Source organism: Podarcis melisellensis (assembly GCF_964234715.1).
Source record: "Podarcis melisellensis genome assembly, chromosome: 3".
NCBI lineage: Eukaryota > Metazoa > Chordata > Lepidosauria > Squamata > Lacertidae > Podarcis > Podarcis melisellensis.
Genome location: NC_138530.1, coordinates 55,062,573 through 55,082,188, shown reverse-complemented (window position 1 = coordinate 55,082,188; position 19,616 = coordinate 55,062,573). Strand labels below are relative to the sequence as shown.

At 41.8% G+C, this 19,616-nt stretch overlaps 1 protein-coding gene across 9 annotated transcripts in view; it reads right to left on the bottom strand.

Moving 5' to 3' along the window:
* Positions 1 to 1,840: 1,840 nt before the first annotated feature.
* The window catches only part of IPCEF1 (interaction protein for cytohesin exchange factors 1), a 52,506-nt gene continuing 34,730 nt past the window's right edge, over positions 1,841 to 19,616 (bottom strand). For 8 of the 9 annotated variants that reach the window (XM_081905203.1, XM_081905200.1, XM_081905201.1 and 5 more), the window contains 7 exons: positions 15,770 to 15,843; positions 13,888 to 13,959; positions 12,936 to 12,997; positions 11,707 to 11,798; positions 5,992 to 6,379; positions 3,223 to 3,410; positions 1,841 to 2,922 (listed from right to left, as the gene is read on the bottom strand). In XM_081905203.1, coding sequence (XP_081761329.1) covers positions 2,719 to 2,922; positions 3,223 to 3,410; positions 5,992 to 6,379; positions 11,707 to 11,798; positions 12,936 to 12,997; positions 13,888 to 13,959; positions 15,770 to 15,843 — 1,080 coding nt within the window. In that variant the 3' untranslated portion in view covers positions 1,841 to 2,718. The remainder of the gene's footprint in view (positions 2,923 to 3,222; positions 3,411 to 5,991; positions 6,380 to 11,706; positions 11,799 to 12,935; positions 12,998 to 13,887; positions 13,960 to 15,769; positions 15,844 to 19,616) is intronic. The other variant, XM_081905204.1, reaches the window with a different exon arrangement.

Genomic DNA, 19,616 nt, shown 5'->3' with positions numbered 1-19,616 from the left:
GCATTTAGAATAAGTCATGTCACAGACAATAAATTAAACCCATTTCTTTACCATGTTCAGTCAATTCTTAAGTTTGCAATCACAACAGGAGTCCTTTTTTACTAAAGGTGCAATCTCTAGGCTGCAGTCCTAATGCACACTTACCTGGGAGCAAGACAGGATTGCTCTGGGAGGAGTGCGTTTCTGGAAGTACTTAATTCAGCTTGGCTAGACTGACATCTCCTTCACTGGAGGTTTTTAAACAGAGGTTGGTGGACCATCTGCCAGAAATTCTTTAGTTGTGGTTCCTGCACTGCACAGGATTGGACTAGAAAACCCTCGGGGTACCTTCCAACAGCACTACTAGCATTAAACAGAGTGGTGAAGTGCTTAGAGGAGGGGTTGTAAAATGTGGTCCTCTCCAGATCTGGTTGAACTACAACCCCATCACACCTGACCACAGACCTGGGTTTGGCCAGACCTGCTGCAATCATAGGAGCCAGTGACTAGGGGCTGATGGCCCTTCACCCCCCCCCCAAATATTTGAGGGCCCCCAAAAGTTGACTGGCATTGCCATTCAAATGGTGTGCATCTGCACGTCTTGTGATCAATTATGTGTAGCAGGGCTTAAATGCCTCCCCCAATACTTCATTCAAGTTGGCACCACTGGTTGCAATGTATACCAGACTGGCACTCATACTTGGAATTGTCTTGTTTTTACCAGAAGAAAAAGAAAAGAAAAGAAACAGTTGTACATTCTCTGCTTATATGAAATCTTAAGGGCAAAAGCAGTTTCAGCCTGCCTTCTCCCACTTGCAATAAAGTGGGGGACTTTGGGACAATGTCAGGAAGGCGTTATTATTAAAAAGCAGAACTTGCCCCAATCCAAAAAACAGCTCAGTCAAGATGAACAAATTTAATTGGAGATGTATATTCCGTTACCAGTGCTTCACACAAGCCAGGAAATACTATTCTAACTTAACGTTGCAAGAAAGCCAAAGAATTTCCTTCCTTCCTGCTAGAAAATTCACCTCACATAAATTAAAGAATGCTTTCTATAATTACAATGGGTTTATTTGCTTATTTGTAAACAAGAGATTCCTCAGGTTGACTGCTTTTCTGGGACTCAGCTGGAACTGAGCCAAAAAACCGAACCATTTTTTAAATTTTTGTGGGGGAGGGTAATGCCAAAATGTGCTTCCCCTTTTCATTTTTGCCAGTCCTTGTAAAAATATTCATTTATCCTGAATTCTGTGTTGCCCTTTGCTGCCTTCAATGGCATCATCATGTTGCAAGATTTGATTGGCTGTGTTGACCTGTATCATTTTATTCACTGATGTGATAGCACCTGTAGCATCATGGCATGGTCCATTTCACTACAAGATCACTGACTACAACCACATTTGACAACCCCTCCTCCATGGTGGGCAGGAGATGGATGGACAAAAATTCCTATCATGCAGAAAATGTTTGCAGGTGAACATATGATGCAGGCCGGTATTCAGGCTGGTTCCCAACATTCCATCACACTCTGGCATATTATTGAAACTAAACCCAGGGGAGAAATGCTATGCAAAGTGGAAGAAGCATTGCCTTTAATGGCTGGAGTCAGCACCAGGGACAAAACTGAATCTTTAGCAATACTGTACAGTGAATATGGGTAGTAAGCAACAACATGCATTTGTAGGGTAAGTCAGCCAGATGCATTCTGCTGCAAATTAACAACAATAACAAAAAATTATATCCTTTTGAAGCTCCCTGCAAAGTATGTACTTTCATATTGAGAAGTTTTCTTTTTCTTTTGTAAGAATCTTTAGCACTCTGTTCCATAAAACAGAAAAACAACAACCCAGAAACCTAATAGAGTTTGCACAATGCTGCAGAATTTATTTTGGCATGAAAAACAATTCAAATGCAACTTTCCCCAGATGATGTAAGGAAACAGCTTTTTTTCTGGCCATTCATAAATACAGTGATGCTATGATTGCAAAAAGGTGTTCACTCAACAGATGACAAGGCTTTTTAACAGAAGACAGGCACCATCCTGTTATCAGCAGAGGTTATAATCTTTATGGAAGTTTAGACAAGCTACAACAAAAGGGTGGTTTGTTTGTTTTTTTGAACCCCGGCAGCATTTCTACAATTCTTTTTTTTTACTTCTCTTAACAAACTTTAAAATAATCATGAACTTCTTATTTACACTATGTACATACTCTTTAAAACCATTAATGTCCAGATGTTGTGCTTGCTAAAACATTTGTGTTATGAAGGTCAGCCATTTTTAAAAAATGGAATTCCAACTCCCAGATAATTGCTCTCCTCCAAAGTTCACAAAGACTGTGACATCACCACTGTGATGTCACCACTTGGGTAGTGGCATTCTGTCTTGAAGGAAGATAAGGTAAATCACTCACTTAAAGGAAGATAGAATGGTGAAGAGCCAGGGCTCAGGGTTGAGCATCCGTTTTGCATGCAGGAGGTCTGAGGTTTAATCCCAGGCGTGCCCTGGAAGGGCTGGGGAAAATCCCTTCCTGCCGGCCAGTGTAGACAACACTGAGCTAGATGGACTGCCTTGGCTTAAGGCAGCTTCCTATGTTCCTAATACTGAGATAAGAAATAATGCTCTGGCTAACGGGTTGAGTTCTCCACTAGAAAAACAAAACCGGAAACTGTAGCAGCTTAAACTATTTGTAAATGAAGACAGACAGTGTGAGGAAAGTACCACACAGTCCACGTCCCTCAGATAGTGCTTTCGATGAAAGATGGTTGCAGCATCGTCTCTGCTTCTGTGCTATTTTCTTCAGGCGTGTTCAGAACATCCTGCTGCTGATAGATATCTTGGACCAACATGGTGTTTGAATCCTTCCACTCTCTGTACTTCCTTGCTGTTAGCTCAGGATCCTCCAACAACTGGTTAATCGTGGCCAAGTCATGTTCCTTGCACTGAAAGAAAGAAAGAAAGAAAGAAAGAAAGAAAGAAAGAAAGAAAGAAAGAGAAGTTTGTGAAACTGGAAATGTGAGTTGACCACTAGAGGTCTCTCATATCTGGATTGTTCTCCTCTACAAGCTATTGGCTCTGGAGACCAAAGAAGATAACATTGTCCTTCAATATTTTTTTAAAAGAATACCCAGATTATAAACACAATCATGATTTCAGGGATTTTCTGAGGCTGCTAAAAATTACACTCAATCAGTTAAATGCCTCAACAACAGCTGAAGCACAACAACTCCATAAACACTTACCTTTAACGTACTATTCAGTGCTCGGATTTTGTGGAGTTTCTCATTAACAGTTGGGTTTTTGCACCTCTTGATGAAGGATTTTCTCAGCTCCTTTTTTGTAGAAGGTCGCCTGTCCCCAATGGGAGACAAACTCGCTTGCTCTAAGGACTTGTAAAGTTTCTCCATTTCATCTACTGAACATTTTGCATCTGTAGGGAAGACAGAAGACAGGCTGTGTCTAGCAACAAGGCCTAGGGCTATTGAGTTGTACTAAGTGTGCTCCTTATTTGTCTACTAGCTCTCAAGTGACCATACAAAGGATTTTATTTATTTATTTATTTAGAGTGGCTTTCTTTTAATCTCTTCCAAGTTTTCCTAAACTTATTTTCCCCACATTTAAAACAGCAAAGATTTAGCTCTATGGTATATCTGCAAATATTTGTATTTGACTACTTCCTAACGTGTGCATTTAGTCATTTCGCAACGCTGCGCAAAGATAACACCCTGTCAATTGTACTCGGACAAGAGCTAAATATAGACAATACTGAAGAAAAGAGTTGGTTGTGTCGCAAGACCATGACAGGAAAGAGCAATACTGGGGCCAATTTGCTGCAGCAGCATTTCCTGTGCATATCACTGCCTCATTAAACATGCCCTAATTATGGCCAAAAAAAAAAATCTTTCCTACTCATTGTAAAAAGCAGTTGCATAAAATTAACAGAAAGTCGCATCAGAATTTATAAATGTACACCTGCATAAAGTGTTTCTGAAAACTCACATACACTGACCACAGAGCAAGAATTGGCTGTGAATGTGTGTGTTTCATTTAGTCTATACTCAGTAAAAATAAAATTTAAATTTTTTTTTAAAAAATTCATCAATGGGTTATATTGTTGTTGTTGTTATATTTATTTATACCCCACCTCTTTCTCTGACAGGGACTCAAGGCAGTTTACAGATAAAATAAGAATAGCTAAAAACATAGAAAAAAATATTTTAAATAATTAAACATTAACAGTGTGTGAGAGAGAGTGTAACATACAGACAATCACAACAAAAACAATCTATAGATCCCAACTCATAACAACTCTGATGATGTCAAACTAGGGTGTCCATTGTGGTGCTGGATATCAGAACAAACCCTATGTTCATCAGACATTTGAGCCTTTATCACCATTGAGCATTTGCTTGAGAACATCAGTTAAAGTTTAGAGGAAGGAAGTGGTCACCCCTGGAACCAGCACAATGCCGCTTAGCAGTTATCAAAGTGCACCAAAGATCTTGCTCTCTTGTGTAACCAGCCACCCTGCCTCCCCTCAAGGCAAGGAACTCTGCCCACCCCCCAGGAATGAAGCAACAAGCTCTGGTCTCATATGATAGAAACATTTAGACCAGGGTTCTCATGAAGATTCATGCTACTTCAGGCTCTCCCCCCCCCCCCCAGTGCATCCCTTCCCCAAATTTATGGAAGTTGTAGGGGCATTCAAGGAGAGCTTGCAGGAAACACAGGGTTGTTGTGGCAAATGGGAATTGTAGGCTGTACAGTGATACCTCGGTTTAAGAACAGTCCAGTTTAAGAACGATTTGGTTTACAAACTCTGCAAAACTGGAAATATTGTCTTGGTTTGGGAACTTTATTCGGTCTAAGAACGGAATCAGAACAGTGGAAGGGCACCGGCGGCGGGAGGCCTCATTAGGGAAAGTGTGCCTTGGTTTAAGAACGGTTTTGGTTTAAGAACGGACTTCCGGAACGGATTAAGTTCATAAACTGAGTTACCACTGTATATGCATCAGACGTTTAAACTCATTCCCCACTCAACAAATTCTAGGAACTATGGCTTACTCCTCAAAGAGCTTGAGTTTCCACGACTCAGACTACAGTTACTAGGATTCTTTGTAGAAGGGGGTGCTGTAAAAGTATGGCATTTGCACAGCCTATGTCTAAACTATTGGGAGAGCACCAGTTGAAGGGGCTATTATACTATTATAAATAATGTCTCATTATGTTGCAGCGATGTTTCATTTTCTAAAGCGTCCCCCTTTTTCGTTCTCTATTATAACCAGTCTTGCTGTATCAACAACTGCCAAAGGAAATAAAAATGGCAGTGGTTGGACACTGCTCCCCCCCCCACCGCCCCCCCAAAGGCCTGTAAATTGGAAGAGAAGCCTATGGACAGAGGGGCACGTACTCAAAATGCTTGTTTATAGCCTCACAGTCTCACACACAAACAAGAAGCCACAGAGATTTCTGTTTATTTTTCCTCCTCTACTTTAAAAAAAAATTAAATCCAGGAAGTAGTCTTGGCAGGCTGCAAGTCAGGATGAACAGAAACATAATGTTTAACCCTTTCTTTTTTGTTTGTGGGGCAGGGTGGGGGGCGGGATCAGTTTCCCTGTGCTGCTGCTTTCATAGAGGAAAAGATAATGGGATCCCACAGTTTACCTTGGGTAAAAGGAGTTTGTGAAGTGAGATTTAAGTTGAACAATGGTCGTTCAATTTGATCTATTTATACAGACAAGAATTCATTCATTTCAAGCCCTAGGCTGGTTTCAACAAATCACGTTGCTTCCTTCACCCATACCATCACTAAATGAAAGAAGAGGGGGCAGGTCCAACTGTTGGATCAATCACTACAACTTAAGAGTAGATATGGCACCAAATGCTGGTGACTGAACCTGGGACTGTCTGCCGGTAAAGCAAACAGGCTACAAGTGAGCTCTGCCTCTTTATGGGTCAAGGCAGGAAGACCAATACTGTAGGGCCAACAGATCACCTACTGCTTGACTCACCTTTAGTCTGAGTTTTTGATGCTGCTATTCTAGGCACAGGTAGGCTAGCCTTAGCACTGCATAATGTAGATGTAGCCTCATTCGAAGAGACCCGAAAGCTGCAGTCGGGTTTGACAGTCCCACTTTCCAGTGTTTTGTTACAGCCTGTTACCAAGTGATCAGTATCCTGAGAGTCGCCAGAGGCAGCTGAAGATTGATTGTCCATTTCTTCCCCAGGGGAAGAGTTGTTCACGATGTCGAGCCACGACTGTCTGTCTGGATACAATACTTTGGACAACGAGGAAGAAGAGGATCCTTCAGACTTTATCAGGCTTTCCGGTGAGGACAAAGAACATGATACTTCACTTGATGCATGTGATGTCAAGGAAGGCTCTTCCTGGTCCTGTTTCTGAGAATAAACAAGAAGGTGGGGTGGAATAAAGTCAAGTCAAAAGCTGGTCATGGGTGGCAATATAAGGGGACAAGTATCAGCGAATTTGAAATCATACTCTTCACCTGGGACACTTCCTGTGAACTTGGGCCTACCATATAGTATACAAGTGAGTGGTATGGCTCCTTTGCTTAATTTTGCCTCAGTTTCACTCAGCCAAATATTGTTTCCTCCAAACAGTACTGGTTTTAAACAGAAGGCATCAGGTAGACATGGAGATAACCTCATAAATGTGTGAAAGACTGTCTCCTTCCCTACAGACTTTCTCAGGGGTTTAGATCAGCAGAGGGGACCTTGTTGGTAGTTCTACTGCTCTCAGAAGGTCAGGGGTAGTGGCCTGAGAGAGGGCATTCTTATGGCAGCTCCTAAGCCACAGAATCCCCTCCCCACAGAGGTGCAACGAGCACCTCCGTTCTATAGTTTTTGCCATATGCTGAAAACTCCCCCCTTTATCCTGGCTTTTGACTCCTGATATATATTTATATTTGTCCAGTCCTTCTCCTTTACCTCAGAGAACAATCAAGGAAGATCAAGCAGGAAATGCCACCTGAATAATCCCTGTCACCATGGGGGCATTTCTTTGATATTAATTTTATTGTGAGAATTTTTTGTAAGCTGCTTTGAGAAACACTTGGAGTTATAAAGTAGGATATAACCAACACACACACACACATGCACACACACACTATTATTTTGATCCTATGGCTAATTAAATGATTTACAGCCTTTTAACCTGGGGGGGTGTGTTGTTTTTGCCTGTTACAACATTACATATTTTTGTGTTTTCATATTGTAAACCACCTTGTGATCCTTGGATGGAGGGTGATTTAGGAATTAATTATTTAACTAATTAATGAATGAATGAATTAAATGTTTTAACTGATTTTAATATTGTATTTTTATGTTGTTTTAGGCCACGCCTGGGACCATACAGTGAAGGTTGAGTAAGAAATCAAAGAAGGAGTACATCTCATATAAATTCTGCCAGAAAGAAAGAAAGAAGTTGGGATGAGCTTGAGGCAATGAGAAAGGCCTCTGCTGCTGCCAAGTTAATAAATATTATCCAGGCAGATTCCAGGAACTATCTCCCCATGACAGCTACAGTTGAAGTCTCCCTGCTCTGGCTTCGCCATATTGGCCCAGCAATCTGCTTTCCAGGCTTGAATATTCTGGACTTCATAAATCTTTAGAACAATTTAGATAGTCCAGAGTTCTGATACAAGTAGGACTAAAAGGTAAATGGGGAGTTCATTTATTCCAGACTGAATACAAAGTAGAAGGATGCATGAAACACACCAAGGAGAGACGTGCTCCTTCCTAGGCAATGCTATTAATATCTGGGATGCTTAAGAATGTATATCTGTAGTTTTAACTTAGGGGGAAATGCCACATGAAATGTTGCTGTGGTGAAGTGGAACAGATCTTGATACACTATATGCCAATAAGACTTAACAGACTCAGAAGAGTCAGCAATGAAATGTTAATCATCTGCTTTGGCCATAAATCTCCCTCCTATTTATATATGTAGAAATAAATTGGTTGGGTTTTTTTTGAAGCAGATCACAAAATGGAATGCAAGGCAAGAGGAGTCTGTAGCCAAGCATACCAACTCAGTTTAAGAGCATTAAATACCATAGATCAGGGGTCAGCAAACTTTTTCAGCAGGGGGCTGGTCCACTGTCCCTCAGACCTTGTGGGGGGCCGGACTATATTGGGGGGGGGAGGGAAATGAATGAATTCCTGTGCTCCACAAATAACCCAGAGATTCATTTTAAATAAAAGGACACATTCTACTCATGTAAAGACACACTGATTCCTGGACCGTCCGCAGGCCAGATTGAGAACGTGATTGGGCCACATCCAGCCCCCAGGCCTTAGGTTGCCTACCCTTCCATAGAATGTTAATAGTCTCATGGAGATTCAGATAACTGTTGAAGATGGTGCATGTTACTTGTGTAGCTGCAAGAGTAAACTGCCCTTTTCCCATTCATAAGCATTTCTTTTTTAAACTCTCTGAACTTTTGACTGAGCAATTTTCTATATCACAAACAGATTTTATTCAACAGTAAAATAAAAAGTGGAAATTATTATCCTCATGATTTTCTTACTTAAAATGATCTACACTTAACTTTTCAACTGCTTCATGACTCCCATCTATCAATAAACACCCAAGGAAGAATATTATAAAATGCAGGTGTTAGTGTTAGTAAATGGAAAAAGTATTCTTTGGAAGATTAATGAGCCCTGAGGGGTCTATTTCAGACTAAAGAGATATGTTGCACCTTAACAGCCCACCTGGAAATATTTGTAGTCTATTGTCTTGAAATGACTGTTCCATTCAAGTAGAAATGGGGGAGTTTGCAAATAAACATTTTCTTGCCTGTTTAAGGAAACTTGTAAAACCCCCACCCCCAACTCAAAATACTAATTTGCATTTGTTTCCATCTGGTTGGTGGCTAAACACAGAGAAGCGCATCTACTCTTGGAATTAATTACCAAGTAAATGATCACATAATCACTGAGTAATACGGACTATCCCTGCTTTAGATACTTACATTCTGCCTTTACAGAGATTCCCACATTTGAAAAGCACACGCAGTGAAAGCAAAACACAAAACTATGAATCTGCCTGATGCATTCTTAAAATGGAGACAACAGCAAAGTTTTGGTCCTACTCATTCCAGGGCCGGCTCAAGACATCCTGGCATCCGAAGCGAACCTCAAAATGGCGCACCCTGCGAGTACCAGGATGCCTTGATTACTGGGAAGTTATGAGTTGGGTTTTATTGTTTTGTTTCCAATAGTGTGAACTGCTTTGGTGTTTTCTCTGCAGAGGAAAAGTGATATAGAAACATTTTAAATAAATAAATGTTGTGAGGAAAATGTACTCCTTCCAGCAACAGAGGCAAAATGTCACTGGATACCAGGGACGGTGCTGTTATTCTCATGTCCTACTTGTCGATTTCCCGTAGACACCTGGTAGTCCACTGCGAAAACGGGATGTTGGACTGGATAGGGCTTTGGTTTGATAAAGCAGGGCTCATCTTATGCTCATATGATTAGCGACTAGAGGCCTCAGACCCAAACTGCAACCCCCAGGTGTATCAGCTGAGCTGTAGCCCAGGGCACCAACACAGAGAAAGAAAGGTGACTGCATCAAGGGAGCTTGCTGTCCTCTGGCCTTCAACTCATTACCTCTTTCTTTCAGTAGCTTTCTCAAAAAGGAGCATGATAAAAAGTCTCAATAATATTGATGGGGGGGGGCAATCAAAAAGGAGGAAAAAGTTTGTCAGGTCTTACATCCTAGTCCTTCCTACAAGTTCTCTCTCATATGATGGGGGCGGGACTGATGGGAAGAAATGATCTTGCAGACATGTTGGAAGCAGGCAGACTGACTGCTGTTAGTGGCCTTGAAGTCAGAATGAAATTAACAAGCACTTCACTTTGTCAAAAGATGTGGAAGAGGTTAATGCCTGTTACATAGCACTGCGGGAGAGGGAAATAATTTCTGTCCTTGGAATGGGACAGTGGTTGAGGTTGAAAAATATGAGGCTCCTTTATTCACGGCTGTTATGCAAAAAAAATAATATCAACCATTAAGTTTTAATATTACATTTTAATATGGCTTTATATTGCTGTTTATAAGCCATGTGGTGAAATATGAAACTGAGAACAAACAGCAGCATTCTTTGGCTTATGCTAACATACCTGAGCTGCAAGCAACTCACTAGATTATGGAGTCACTTCTGTGAACAGGAGGCTTTCTCTATGTAGAAAAGTAACTCTGGATACAACCCTGTATCTTTAATTTGATATTACTGTAAATTTATCCACTGCCAGCTTATTCTTGAATTTAATGAGGATGGAGGCGCCAGTGATTTCCTTATCTTCCTTAAACACAAGGGGGTTGAATTAGGAGAGGGGGTTGGCAGCAGAATGACCCAATATCCGAACACTATAAAACCAAATTTAGCACCAGCAAAGTCTGGCATAACTGACAATTGCACAAGCCAAGCACCTGTCTTCCTGAGCTCTACCTGGATGCGAAGTTATTTAAGGACAGAAATCCATGATTTAGAGGAAACTGCTATCAACTGGGCACAGTGAATAGGAGGGGTGGAATAGGTTATAGAAGAAGATTGGTTCAAAATTGTTGCAGTATTGTGAGAATAAATAATGTGCTAGTGTTGAAAGTGCTAGACCCATCCTGGGATGCATTTCATTCAACAAAAGCAAAGTGGGTTTTTGTACACCTGCCTCAAATTTATTTATTTTTAAAAACAAACTTCTGGCAGAATTGCAGCAATCCTAAGCCATGTGCTACCTGCTGTGAGAGGCTTGTTCTTCTCTCTAAACCAAAAGGAAATAAGGCTGCCTGGGAAGGCTTTAGTAACTATTTGGCTGTGATAACTGTTATTTGCTTTCAGCATATAACAGTGTATTTAGCCAAGAGATGTCCGCACTGTGGTGTGATGGCGAGAATGTCAGACTAAAACTCGTCCATACTTCCGCTTGCCCCATGCCTTGAAATAATGAGTCTGAGAGGTTTTCTGGCTTTATTGTGCTTTCTATACACACTTTACCCCGCTGCTTTCCCTGGGAAAACCTACTCTTTAGCCTCCCTGCAGGGAAGAAGGGGTGAGTGAAGACCTACGTCAGGAGGGAAGAAAGACTGACATTGGGATCCACAGCCCCTGCAGATCTTGCTGCCTGAGGCGGTCACCTGACCTGGCCTCATGGGTGGGCCGGCCCTGCAAGAGAGCCACATGTAGGATACTAGTGGGTGACAGTCAGTGGAATGCCCCCAAACAGGGCATTCTGAGGGTAGGGAGGGGCTGAGCTGGGTCTGGATTCATTGGTTCCCAAGCTGACCGCAATGCCATCAGGTGACGGCGTCAGGCCCAGTGTGGGCCTGACTTCCATTTTGGCCACCATGCACAGTGGATGCAGTGCTAGTGACCCTTCTGGTGGCCAGGGTTAGAATGGAAGTCTAAGCTCCCTGAGTGACCCTCAGCTATTTTACAGGGCTGTTGTGAGGGGGGGGAATGGGGGTGGGGGCAGAACCCGTATAGCACCTTGAGCTCTTTGGAGGAAACATGGGACAACAATTTAATTAATAAATGGCGAAAGAGTGTTTTGCATTTATTGTCTCGACGGAGTGGATAAGAAATGTACAGTGCTTTCCTGCAGATTACTTATCAGAGTGGCATCTTGCGAACTGGATAGGGTGACACTTGTACAAGCCATTTAGCAAACAGAAGCTAGCTAATTACTATAATACATACCAAATGAGGCGGCGGCAGCTGATCGGAATACGGAGGGGGTGGCGTCTCCACGTTTATTTCTAGATCTTCATGCTCGCTCTCGCTATAGCACTCTGAAGCAAGAACACAACGGTTGAAGTGCATTAGACATGCCAATTATAGCACTGGAAACAAAAGTAAACTTATTTCAGGTAACCTGAACTGAAAGCAAAACATACTGGCTCTGACTCAGTCAGGGTCATCTGTATGCAAAACAAAGGGTATTTTCTGACATTTCTAATTAGCAGAATCTCTCTTTCTCTTTTCATCTTTCCACAGTGTTGCATGAAAAGAAGAAAGAGGAGGTGGAGGAGGAAGAAGACAAAGGCTTTAAAAAAAGCTCCAGGTTTACAAAGTTTCTCGCAGTCAGAGATAAGGGACAAGCAGAGGGTGAGCTACTGGTTAGAAAGGCAGTAAAAAGCTGCAGTACCCCAAAATACCCTCTGATGAAACAGGCTTCTCAGAACAAGGTTGCTCTGCAGGAAATAAACTATAACTTTATATCTAATTCTATGAAAAATGAATTGATGCTCACACATTCTGAATGGGCAGTCATGGCAAAAAAGTGGTATCAAAGTGCTTTAAATGTATGGTAGGAATGTCACTATATATAAATACATAAACTTCTGCTTCAGATCAGACTTAAGAGGGAAGTGAAACTCTTAATTGCTACTGGTGCAAGGCTGGGACATTCCTTGTCTGGTTTCATGCACTGAAATAGGATGTCAGGCCCTTCCAGGGAGATGCCGCTTCAGTGCTGTGGAGCTCTAGGAAATTTTGCCTCTGCCAAGGAGAGCTGGGAGTGCTCCATCTGAAAACCTGGAGAGCCTCTGTCAGTCACTGTAGACAATACTAAGCTTAATGACCCAATGGCATGACTCAGGATAAGGCCTCTGTTCCTAAGATGTTCCCCTCTCTTTTCTGCATCTATGTGCCTAGACAGAATAAGGGCTTTAGACCAGAACAGCCTTGGCCTATTGTCCTCCTTCCCAGTACAAAATGCATCTTTTGGATATCATTGCAAAGCTCATAACCGCTAATCTAATCTAATCTAATCATTTTTGTTTAAAAAAAGTTGGCATCTAGCTCTAGCTGAACATTCATCTCTGAGTATTTTGAATATATTGAATGCCATATGTATTATCCCTGAAAAACTCCTCAGGTAGAAAGGTGTAGAACAATCCCATTCAAAATGTTCCATTTGAGCGTACCTTCTTCACTCTTTTTATTGGCTTGTTTGTCAAGGACAGCTGTACCTAATTTCTTCAGCCATCTGAAAAAATAAAAGCAAGCACAGACATTTGTATGGAATAGAAATAGCCAAGCTGAGAGAAAACAGGTTTGGTAGTTACCAAGTCACTTCTCATCTTCAACTGAGGGTGAAATCCAATGCGTACCTTTGCAGTCATGAAAGGGTTCTGGGAGATGAGAGGAAGCAATTTTTGCCCACTCCTCCTTCCCCCAAAGTCCCTGAAAATAGGCTCCAGAGAATTTGGTAGCCTTCCAGAACAGGGAAGGAGGCAAGGATTGCCTTGCTTCCTCTTCCATTAGCAGCTCAAAAACTCTTCAGTCAGTATAAGGGACACCAACTAGATTCCACCCTGAGAATTTTGATAACAGTACAATAAACCATGGGTGGCTAACCTGTAGTTCTCCAAATGATATTGGACTACAACTGTCATCAGCCCTGGGCATTGGCCTTGCTGTCTGGGGCTGATGTGAATTAAGAGTTCAGTAACACCTGGAAGGCACTACACTGCTACCTCTGCAATAAACTAAACCCAAGCAAACCCATGAATCAAGTACAGCACCTATTACAATTATTGAGTGAGAATGATTGAAGATATCTCCTCCTGTTACCTGCTGAGTATCACAACACAAGCCATCAAGCACCAGTCATTATGGTACATCACATTCAACCTGCTCTCTGCCATTCATGTGCATGCTGCATGCTGGCCCACCTTGCTTTCAGCTGATGGCACACTGTAAGGTGAACAGTCACAGAAATCCTTCCATCAGCTGCATACTTTATGGTTGGGCAATAAAGTATTGCCCACTCAAGAGACAGAGACTACCATCTCCAGTAACAACCAAGGAAACAACAAAGAGATGGTTCTTTTTTGTCATAAGAAAAAAGGAAGCAAGACTTTTGATTTTACTTACATGTTCATTTCCTCCGCATTTTCTGCTGCAAAATAAAATGTCTTGATCTGTGGATGGATGATCTTCATAGCGCTTCCAAAACAAAAACAAAAACATATATTTATATATATGGGAAACATTAGATTTAAAAAGTGAGTATGTGGGTCAGTTTACCAAACAGTTTATTATCCCAAAATATTTTTTAAAAAACCCCACTTAGCCTGAAATCCTTACTCCACATACCTAGGCATACTTAGAACTGTGAAGAACTTCAAACTACAGAGCGAGTGTTCACATAGAAACAATAGAATGGGTACATTCATCTCTCTTTGACAGCTCCCACAAGGAGATGAATGCTTATATATTTACCACAGATATGCATGTTCTTTCTCAAGTGCTTTAAAAAGGACTGTGTCATGGGGGGGGTGGAACTTTGCAGAAATGTGTTTCTTTTTCAAACAAGACAGGGCATAATTAAAAGAATGTGAGCTGTGATTAGATTTATTTATTTGATTGATTGATTGATTGATTGATTGATTATCCATCCTTCACCCTAAGGTTCCAGGGTGGAGTACAACAATAGAATACATAGTTATTATTTTAATTTTAAACAGGTAAAAAAAGGGTAAAATTATAAAAACAAGTGACACCATTTGGATGAGAACAGACCAATACAGATTCATATATATTTTAATGGTCAAAGGCCAGGGTAAAGAGGTGTATCTTCAGCATATGGCAAAAGCTTTACAGTGCAGACGGTAGACAAGGCTCTGTGAGGAGGGAGTTCCACAGTTTAGGGGCTAGATTCAGGTAGGTAGACATGTTGGTCTGATGCAGTCAAAATAAATAATAATAAATTGTCCTGTAGCGCCTTAGAGACCAACTAAGTATGTTCTGGGTATAAGCTTTCATGTGCATGCACACTGCTTCAGATTTTCGTGCATGCACACGAAAGCTTATACCCAGAACATACTTAGTTGGTCTCTAAGGCACTACTGGACAATTTATTTTACTTATTCAGTCTAGGGGCTGCCATTAGGAAAGCCTTGTCCTGAGCCAATACTCCTTTTACTTTTGAGGAGGATGCAACTACCGACACAGTCCTCTCTGCTGACATTAATGCATTATTAGAGGGTTGGTGGGGATGGAGACAATCTTTCAGATATGTAGAATGAATGGTCTCAGCTGTGCAGTAGAGGTTGCAATAGGCCTTAAAGTACAAGAGTATCTACATAACTCAAAACAATGAGTTTATATTTAACTAAGGAAAGTCGGCTGCCCTTCACATAAGATTTCAGACCAATGAGACAGTAGGGAAGTCATTTTTAAGGCTGCGATATCTCAGTACTAAGTGCTACCCTCCCTTGGAAGGAAAACCAAGCAAGATCATAATTACATTTTCACAGGCAGGATTAACCTAAACAGCGGAAACCCTTGCTCAACAGGTATTTCCTCCTCCTCCCTCCCATGTACCCCCTAAAATTGTTTTTGGGGGATCAGAAGACAACCTCCCACCCTGAGCAATGCACGGGGGGGGGGGGGGAGGAAGGCAGGCATGGTTCCATCTAGCAAGTGGTAATGCTTGTAGATGGAACAACTGGGAGAATGTGACATTGAATTCCAGCCCATAGGATTTCCAGTAACATATTAAGCTCCCATAAATTCCACCCACATTCATCTCAATGGAGTCTATCGGTTTGAAATATTGGCAATGCTGAAAGGACAACAATGATTGGAGGCCTGTTGAGTTTATGTCCTGATGGACAGTTCTATTTACATATATATCCATGATAAGCAGAACTAGCTGAGCCTTAGGTATGATCCAGCAGGGATCTTCTTGTATTCACATTTCAGCTTGTAAAATTTCATTTTCTCAAGACTCCAAGTCGAATGAAAGACTTACTACTTTTTCTTGCATTCTGTCGCTTGATTCACTGTGAATTCTGGAAGGCTGAGGAACCCTTCAGCTTTCTCTGCCTGTGACAAAATAAGCCGGCAATATTAAAGTATGCTACATAATTTATTGAAATTAGACATTGGAAATTAACAGGATTTCAGAAAGCTTTTCAGATTACAGAAATGATTTCTAATAACTTGAGATCTAAATTGCAAAGCACAGTAGATAAGAAGAGCAAATTCTACCTTTCTTGGGCATATATGTGGAGAAGCAGGTGGCAGTAGTGCATGGTGGGACAAAAATTCAGGGCTTTTGCTGCAGTCCCATGCTCAGATACCAACCAAGTCATCCATTTCCATTGGACTGCAGTAAATTTTATCTCATTAGCAACCACACTCTGGATTCTGAACAGCTGCAAAAAACCTCAATGGACTCATCTCGGGTAGGGTGGTTTCTTCATACTCTCTCCTCCATCCAAACAAGCAAAAGGCATTACGAGATTTCAAGAGAACATTCCAGCCAGGTGTGCTCAGAAGTATAAATTTCAAAATGGGAAACTTCATTTAATTAGGTCTCTCCAGGCTGCATCCAACGTGATATTGCATTAGTGAAAAGTGCTTTCCCCCCCCTTCCCCATGAAAAGATGCTCCTGAGGTCTGGTGGGTCTTCCAGAACACGATGGGATGTGGCATGGAGGACTGCAGTGGGTGGGGAAATGGGGTGGTCTGACTTGTGCAGGCAGAAGCACCTCCTACCAAGGCAAATCGGTTATTTCAGGAGTGGGGAACCTTTTACAACCTAATGGGCACATTTCATCATGTGCACCTTCCAGGGGCAGGTACTAGCTGAAAGCAAAGGGAAGGTGGGGCAACAGGTTAGTGGTTTTAGGCAAACAAACCAGGTAAGCAAGAAGCAGGATCTCAGTTCAAGGACACATGCCAGTCAGGCAAAGGCACTGTGCACAGATAAGGGACAGTGAGGCTTCTGAAGGGGCATATTCTGAAGAGAGTCCCAAAAGCTAAGGAGACAACTCTGTAGTGCTGCATCTGGCCCCCAGGTCTATAATTTCCCACCCTTGCATTAGCACCCCTCCTTCATGTTTTATTTAAACAGATTTGGGTTAAAAAATAAATAAACCAGTCCTCCCTTGTTTTCTCCCTGCGTGTCCCACACCCATCGTTTTTGATCAACATGCCAATGAAGAAGTAGCCCCCATGTGTTTGGGTAATTGTTTGAGGGGTACAAATATAGGCAGAATTCATTTCAAACGCTAACATCCTTATATTCTCTCAAAGCTCACTGATGGACTACAAGACACACTGCACCAGCCTGTTGTTGCTATGTTACGGTTCCTTGCATCAGGGCAGCGCAAGGTTTTTTGGCTGAAACAGAATTCGCACATCATAAATATACAACCCATTGCAAAGAAGTACGAGTATTCCAGGCATGCAAGATGACCACCGTTTATTTGAGCAGAGTTTCTGCCCATGCACAGATGCGTGAATGCTTTGCCTCCGAAAACTAAAATGTCTGCTTAGAATCTGAGCTGCGCCATCTGTAGGTGAAGGGGAAAGGACCCCTCACAAAACGGTAACCTCGACTTCCCTAAAAGCACAGAAAACAGCAGATGTTGAGTGATGCTAAGGAATCTCTGTCTGCAGAGGAAGCTTTTGAACTTTTAAACCAAGGATGAAAACAGTCGTTTCAAGAGGGCTGAAGACAAGTGGCCTGCTGGAGTGAGAGTTTACTGAAAAGCAAGGCTTAAAAAGTGATAACCTTCCACTGCCCACCCCCAGCTTCTGATATTTGGCTGAACACCATAACTCAGCAGTGTGGAACCAGGTGCCTTCCAGATGTTGTTAGACTCCAGTTCCATGAGTCCCAGCCAGCATGGCCAATAAGCAGGGATGATGGGAGTTGTAGTTAAAAAACATCTGGAAAGCCACATGTTCTGTATCCATGCTATTTATGAACACAGAGGTCGTTACATTTGGCTAATAAGAAAGGACTATCAATGTCCATGTTGTATCTTCTCATTTCCTTAGTCCACTAGTGAAAGAGGTTTTGGAGGTTTGCCAGCCATTAACCACCCTGAAAAACTTGTTTGATCAGAAAGTGATGGTGGCTCAAAAGAAATAAACACACACACACACACACACCATGCACAACAATGGCTCCCATCCCCTTTCAGCCCCCTGCAGGACCAAACTCCAGCCTGCAGGGCTCCACACAAAAGAAACTTTTTTTGTCAGCAAAATGACAGTCTCAACATCTATTCTGGAAGGGAAGCCCAAATCAGAGATCCAAAGTGGGGTATGGGAAATCTCTTCCTTGATGCAAGGATGCTCTGGGCTGAGTCAAATTCTGGGGTCCTCGGGCAGTGTGCAGCAAAACATTTGCCTAGTCACACTTTGTAAATGTATGCCTCTTGTACACAAGGGATATTCATGGGCTCAGAATGTTGTTTATGTTCCAAGTCTTTGCTTTGTACTAGCTTTAGAGGGCTTGAGGTCAGCCAGCTGAAGGAAGAAATTCACTCTTTTCCGCAGTGTAATTATAAGGTGGGAGACAAGGGGATTCTCTGTACGTGGCTTATTCCTTAAGTTTCACATGTCTCAGTTTACAGGGTTTTCTTTTTCTCAGATACACACTTTTTTACTTATCATTTTATAAGCAGCATATCTTGTGGACAGGTGATATGTGGGGAGGTGTTCATCCCCCAGTGTTAATGCAGCAGTAGGCCCTCGGTAATGGTACCCACTCATTGGATTGCCTTCCCTTGGGAAATTCAGGAGGCAGAGACAGCAGCCTCTTAAAAACTTATATGCTTTCCTGGACAAAATAGTAGATATTGAAAAATTAACAGTCAATTCTGTATTTTGTACACTGCACAGTTTTGTTCTGTTTTTAGCTTTTTAAAGGAAATGCTATTGTGTGTATGGTTTTTACATAAATCACTTAGAGATTTTTATTATGTTAAACTTCTATCATATTTTATGATATTATACATTTTTATAAATAAGTAAATAGCATGGCTCCATTTGTTGATCTGAGAAAATCTGGAGCCCACAGATGTGGCTGCCAGGATCCTCTTCACTGCAAAACCTAAGCTTTTCACTTGGAAGAAAGTTCCACTGTGTACAAAGGGACTTACTCCTAGAACCTCTGTGGGAAGTCAAGGGCAATCTGCTCTCCAGCTCCAAACATTAGAAGATGGGAGAGGAGACTGGAGCTTTAGGAGTGTGCATCTGAGGCATTCATGGTGCCTTGCACATCTGTTGTCAATACAGTAAGTCCCAATTGTTTCCTCCAGAATTGGAGGGAACAACAGGCTCGCCTGGAGGGTGGGCAGCCATTGTATGAGTATCTCAGTTGCCCACTGCCAAAAACATCAGTCCAAACTTTCCTTTCTAATTTGGAACTGGAGGGGATGCTGAGCCTGTTGGATACTCTTAGATGCAGAAGCTGCCAAGAGCAATGTTGGGGTCATGAGCTCATTCAAACTGTGCACTCTGTCATTAAGGGAGGGTGTGACGTGACTCCCAGCCATTACAAGCAACTCACATTCTCCAATGCCAACTGGACCTTCCATTGATTTTCCCCGTCTTATCTAGATTGAACTTGAGTTTGTGATTTGATTTGTTTAGTTAATTTATTTAACCCACTTCTGTCCTGCCTATCAGTAGGACTTCCAGGACAGTTTATAACAAAAACTTAAACAACTGAAAACAGCAATTAAAAACAACTAAGACCACAGTAAAATGAAAGACCATCAGCCACCAGGAGGTTAAATCACATTTTGTTGTATCCTACCAAGAAACAGGCAATTCCTTTTGGGTAGGGCAGCATTGCC